This window comes from Seriola lalandi, unplaced genomic scaffold (genome assembly GCF_002814215.2).
Source record: "Seriola lalandi dorsalis isolate HSWRI2012SDOR001 ecotype SW California unplaced genomic scaffold, Sedor1 jcf7180002054519, whole genome shotgun sequence".
NCBI classification, from domain to species: Eukaryota; Metazoa; Chordata; class Actinopteri; order Carangiformes; family Carangidae; genus Seriola; species Seriola lalandi.
Window position 1 is genome coordinate 2,017,243 of NW_019525072.1, and position 6,104 is coordinate 2,023,346.

General features: G+C 38.1%; 2 protein-coding genes across 2 annotated transcripts in view; one reads left to right on the plus strand and one right to left on the minus strand.

Moving 5' to 3' along the window:
• Window positions 1-3,011: 3,011 nt before the first annotated feature.
• LOC111660622 (hemoglobin subunit beta-2) lies at window positions 3,012-3,900 on the plus strand. The gene is made up of 3 exons (XM_023413986.2): window positions 3,012-3,162; window positions 3,307-3,529; window positions 3,665-3,900. Exons 1-3 carry the CDS (start codon window positions 3,071-3,073, stop codon window positions 3,791-3,793), a joined length of 444 nt encoding a protein of 147 aa, XP_023269754.1. The 5' UTR covers window positions 3,012-3,070; the 3' UTR covers window positions 3,794-3,900.
• Window positions 3,901-5,402: 1,502 nt separating this feature from the next.
• The window catches only part of LOC111660556 (hemoglobin embryonic subunit alpha-like), a 1,028-nt gene continuing 326 nt past the window's right edge, over window positions 5,403-6,104 (minus strand). Inside the window, exon 3 of the mRNA XM_087175981.1 lies at window positions 5,403-5,612. Within this exon, the coding sequence (XP_087032107.1) occupies window positions 5,476-5,612 (137 nt within the window). The 3' untranslated portion in view covers window positions 5,403-5,475. The remainder of the gene's footprint in view (window positions 5,613-6,104) is intronic.

A 6,104-nucleotide genomic window follows, 5' to 3' on the forward strand; every position in this document is an offset into this window, starting at 1 on the left:
GTGGTTGCTGCTCGGATGGGCAATGACTTCACCGGTGATGTCCAGGCAGCTTTCCAGAAGTTCCTGGCCGTGGTGGTGTCCTCCCTGGGAAGGCAGTACCACTAGAGAGCTGCAGCACAAGAGAAGACCATCGCACGCTGGATCATTTATTTAAATGCTCTTTGTTTTTGTCTCAAAGAAAATAAAAACAATAAGCACATTCAACAAACTGTTTGTGATGATGTTCAAAACACGAAATTACATGAAAAAGTAGCCGAATATGTCTGAGATCATGGGGACAACTGAAAACAAAACAACACATACAAACAAAAAAGTGACCTACAGTTTAGACAGTTGAGGACAAAAGCGCTGATAAAACGTTAAAACTGATGCATAATATTTTAACTCTTATCAACGGGTTCACAATATCACAAAACATATTATTTAGAACATAATAATTAGTAACGTACAATGTATAATAAAAATCAGCAACAACAACAATACAGTATATCAACAATAATAATATATTTTATTATTTATATGATTATATGATATAACAAAGTAGCATATATAATAATAACAATAACAATAATAACAAATTTATCTTTTTATTTATTATGTATTTTCTATGTATTATTTTACTCATATTTAGCTTGTTTACTTATAGACTGTAGCCCATTAGGTTGGAATCATTTTGTTTTCAGACTTTTGACCAGGTGCAATGATTACATTATGTGTCCCAATTACCCAGGTGAAATGAAATAAATCACATTGTCACAATCATTTCATGGAAAGGGGTAAAAAATATTTTATTCCAACTTTATGAGCAACAGTGTATATACATCAACTCTTCTTCTAAGTGGAACAAGTTGCTCTCTTCCTTGTGGCAGCCGTTGCTGTGTCACTGGCTTCAGCATAATTTTGATAAAAACATTGCATTAGCCACAATTCAATATATTTACATATTAATTTCAACAATTGGATTTCTGCTATGTTTTCTTTTATAAAACGTTGGGAAGATCTAAGAACTCTGCACATTGGTAAACTCACTCAACTTCATGTATCAGCATGCTTGCTGATAGAACAGAGATCATCTCAAAGGAGCCCAAAAACAAATGAGTTTTTTTTTTTTTGCATGTATGTATTCGTGTATTAAATGTAGAGGAGCTTGTGCTCGTCTCGTCATTTTCTCCTGCTGTTTATCGATATTTCTCAACTAGGACTAAGTTTCTGTCCATCGACTAATCGTTGCAGCTCTGTCAAGTGTAACGTGTGAAATTTGACTTGCTTGTTTTTGAGTGCTGGTGGTACTAAACAGACTTTTAGAACAACTCCTCTAATATTTCATCTATATTCAAATAGGCTATAACACAAATCACCAGAAAAGAACCAGAGAACAAACTGTTTTGCGTTTCATTCATTTATTATTGAATTTGCAGAGTGAACTCATGCTGCAGTCTCCGTCATCTTCTGCTGTTTATCGGTATTTCTCAGCCAGGGCCAGAGCCAGACAAGAGATGTGTATAAGAGACAGGAGGGTACACGATCAGCATCCTGCCAAAAAGATGTAAGCGGATAAATGTGACTCAGTCAGTCTATGTTGGTGGGTTACACCAACAGTCATTATTATGTTCGGATATTTACCTGTTCAGAGCATCTTTGCCGATGTCCTCAGCCTTTCCAGACACTTTAGCCCAGAAGGCCCTGACGGTTTCCTTGTCCTTAGCAGTGAGACTGGTCATCTTGCCTGTAGATTGAGGTTTGCTGAATGTCTTGATCAGCTGAGACCGTGGGGGTTTTTATGCTTGAAACAGAGGGTGGGCACACCCAGCGCCTCCTCCTCCTCCAAGATATGTTGCAAGCGTCAGGTCGTAGCCTCCAAGAGATAAACAGAAATCTTGCCATGGTGGCTCTACAGCTTCTTTGAATTACATCGCTTAACTTCTAAATGATACGATCTGTTCAAATGATCTTGCATTTTGGAAAAGGCCCCGAAGTCACCAACAGACGACTCGTGTCACCTGTAGCCTATACGCTCAGCAGCGGCTGATGGGTCTCTATTGTTGAAAATATATTTTAGATGTAGACCTACAGGCAGGTCAACTCAGCACTGGGAGCAGTTTATTTGATACCTGGTACAGTTCAGTTTGACTCATGTCTTTGAATTTTATTCTTGTGTACGAAATTAAAATATAAAAATCACAAAACACATTTTAAACTTAAATAGTAGCACAGCTCAGTAGGTTATATAACATGTTGTAGCCAACATTTAATTTCTCAATTGATGCACGACTCAATCGTTTTGTGCCCCTGTGAGACAGATTTTAGAGCCGCATACATGTAGGGATACATATGTATGTTATCATAAGGAGACACTTTTCCCAGATAATTTTTTTCTTATCGTTCATTTTCTGTAAGCTGAGCTACAATGAAGCTTTCATTCAACTGACCTCAAAACATGTGGCCTATTTATTTATTTTAAATAAATCAGATCAGTCAACATTCCGCATTCAAATTTAAAGACCGCTATCCGAGGTGCTGATCCTTGGACGTCCCACGGGAGGATGTGGGAGCTGTCCGAGGTGCTAGCTGTTGGCTTCTGACTGGATTTGCCGCTTCGTTTTTTCACCTGTGATGGCGTCCATCTGTGTGCATATATCAGACTATGGCTCTGTCAAAAACTTGCGATCATTTAAATTGCCCGTTATGCCCATATGACCAAAACATACTGACACAAAGATGAAAAACTCTTGGCATGATTTCCATAAATCTTACCCATTGATTTATGGAAATCATTATTGGTCTGAAGCCTTTCGTATTACTTTGCATTGCTGAATGTGGTGGATCTGAGGGGTGAGTTGGGGGGATTACTTTACGGAAAGAGCTATTTTCTTCTGGGGAAACAATCTAAACTGTGCAGATACGCCCTTTTCTTATCATTGTTGCAAATCCACAACACAGCACTTTTCCGGCCCACCGCCCACCCATTAGCACGCCTCTGGGAGGGGAGTAGAGCTGCTTTAAAAGTTGCATCTGGGGCCGGTGAGCACAGGATCCTCTGACCCGCACAGGAAAAACTTGAACCGGCAAAATGGTTGAATGGACAGACTTCGAGCGCGCCACCATCCAGGAAATCTTCTCTAAGATGGACTATGATGACGTGGGCCCCGCTGCTCTCTCCAGGTGACACTTATTTCCTATTCTGCATGAATAATATTTAAGAAGTAACCTATTGTTAGTAACGTATGCACATGTTCATTTTCTCAGCGTATATTTCATCTCTTAATCTAACCCCGTGACATTTATGTGTGTGACTCGTTTGCTCAGGTGCCTGGTTGTCTACCCCTGGACTCAGAGGTATTTCGGCGGATTTGGAAACCTCTACAACGCCACTGCCATCATCGCCAACCCCATGGTTGCAAACCACGGAAAGGTTGTCCTGCACGGTATGGACCGGGCTGTGAAGAACATGGACAACATCAAGGAGACCTATGCCGAGCTGAGCGTGCTGCACTCCGAGAAACTGCACGTGGACCCCGACAATTTCAAGGTATAAGGCCGAGGAGCTGTTGTCGCTGTTTTATCTACATTTTATGGTTTTTGTTGGTGTTGTTGTTTTTCATCGGAATCGCCTCACCTTTTTTTGTTGCTGCTGTTTTGTGATTCATGTTGTGTTGTGTTGCAGCTGCTGTCCGACTGCCTCACCATTGTGGTTGCTGCTCGGATGGGCAATGACTTCACCGGTGATGTCCAGGCAGCTTTCCAGAAGTTCCTGGCCGTGGTGGTGTCCTCCCTGGGAAGGCAGTACCACTAGAGAGCTGCAGCACAAGAGAAGACCATCACAAGCTGATCATTTGTTGAGATTCTGTTTGTACCATGTCTCAAAAGCAAATAATAATAATAAAAAAGCCCATTCAGCAATTTGCTTGTCTGTGATTCAACCAAACATAACTGTGAACATGAAAAATAACATTCACGACTGACCTTCAGACAGAGGAAAAACAGAGCTGAAGAAAAAGTGGACGGAGCTTAAAAAGAGATCAACATTCAAAACACAGATGAACTACTGTGACTTGACATAGGTTAAATAGACCAATAAATAAATTATGTTTTTGATTATATTAATGTTACTGTTGTCCTCCTCACAGAGGGGACATGTCTATCTATAGAATGATAGCTCCACAGAAGTGGTGGACAGAAATGTACACACTGATCTTTTCTACTTGTGTTTTTATCACAACGGTTTTTCTTTAAGTGTGTTCGCGACCGCAAAGACTAGAAAATGAACAAATCAAATTTTAAACTCAAGAGAAGTGCAACGATCGATTAGTCGATGGAAAGAAAATTAACTGGCAACTATTTTGAGACTCAATCATTTTAAGTTATTTTTCAGGCAAAGACACCAAACATTATTTTGTTCCAGGTTCTCCAGTGTGAGAACTGTTTGATTTTCTTTGTTTTATATCATTGTAAAGGAAATGTTGTTGGATAGTTTGTATGACAAAACGTAGCCTCACATTTGAATACTTCTCATGGGACTCTGGGAAATTTACCATCTGTGACATTTTTCACTTTTTTTCTGACATTTTATAGAATGAACGATTGATCAACAAAGTAAATGGCAGATGAATCAATAAAGAATCATTTGCTACCTTACTTAAAGTGAAACATACGGGGACAATGGAATAATAGGCTAATGATAATAATAAAGATTATAATAAATCTTTTTCCTGGCTGGTTATAGTTGTCCCTTATTACTTATTTTAATATAGCAAATAACTAGTGACATTTAAGGAGTTAATTTAATACAATATTATATTAAAACAATTTGACCAAAAATGTGTTTTTTAAATTTTTAAGTGTAAAAAAAAAGAAAAAATTATGCAACTGTTTTATGTGTTTGTACTCTCTTTTGTTATAAAAAATTGTCCCCTTTCATTGTCTTTGTATGTCAAACTATTATTTATTAATCTATATGTTATTTATGTTGCCGATTAATCGTTCATTGTGTACAATGTCAGAAAAAAAGTCAAAGATGGCAAAAATCACAAATTTCCCAGAGTCACGGGAGACGTCTTCAAACGTTATTTTTTGTCAGACATATTGTCCAAAGACATTCAGTTTACAATGATAGAAAACAGACAGTTCTTACACTGGAGAACCTGGAATCAAATAATGTCTGGAGATCTTAGCTTCAAAATTGTTAAAACAATTATCATTATCATAATAATTTTCAGCTAATTTTCTGTCCATCGACTAATCAATTAACCACATGCAGTTCTGTTAATGTAAAATTTGACTCGCTTATTTTTAAGTCGTTGTGGTCGCTACTGAACAGACTTTAAAAACTTTCATGGCAATTCATCCGTAGGCCCTATTCAAATATAACACAAATCACCAGAAAAGAACCAGAGAACAAACTGTTTTGCGTTTCATTCATTTATTATTGAATTTGCAGAGTGAACTCATGCTGCAGTCTCCGTCATCTTCTGCTGTTTATCGGTATTTCTCAGCCAGGGCCAGAGCCAGACAAGCCAGGAACTTGTCCATAGACACATGGACCTCAGGGGTGAAGTCGTTGGGGAACATGATGGCCATGACCACAAGGATGTTGTGGGACAGAATCTGTGGGGCTGTCTCTTATACACATCTGGAGGCTGCCAGTCAGAGACTAATTGATTTACCAATTATGTGCGTGCGTCCGTGAGACCTAACCATTCACACAAAGCTGTGCCCATGTTCTGTACTGTTGCCTGAACCTATTAAACAGTCAAATCAAAGAAGAGTTGTCAGCATCTGTGTTTTGACAGACACACCTGGGGCGAAGATAGAAATCAGGATCAACAAACAACAATTACTACAGTCCTTTATTACAATCCTCATTAACACATACAAACAAAAAAGTGACCTACAGTTTAGACAGTTGAGGACAAAAGCGCTGATAAAACGTTAAAACTGATGCATAATAATTTAACTCTTATCAACGGGTTCACAATATCACAAAACATATTATTTAGAACATAATAATTAGTAACGTACAATGTATAATAAAAATCAGCAACAACAACAATACAGTATATCAACAATAATAATATATTTTATTATTTATATGATTATATGATATA

Excerpts from the sequence above, each read along its gene's own strand:
- LOC111660622 (XM_023413986.2), top strand. The coding sequence starts at position 3,071 with ATGGTTGAATGGACAGACTTCGAGCGCGCCACCATCCAGGAAATCTTC. Across the intron at positions 3,163-3,306 it reads GGCCCCGCTGCTCTCTCCAG|GTGCCTGGTTGTCTACCCCT; the intron begins GTGACACTTATT and ends TCGTTTGCTCAG. Across the intron at positions 3,530-3,664 it reads TGGACCCCGACAATTTCAAG|CTGCTGTCCGACTGCCTCAC; the intron begins GTATAAGGCCGA and ends GTTGTGTTGCAG.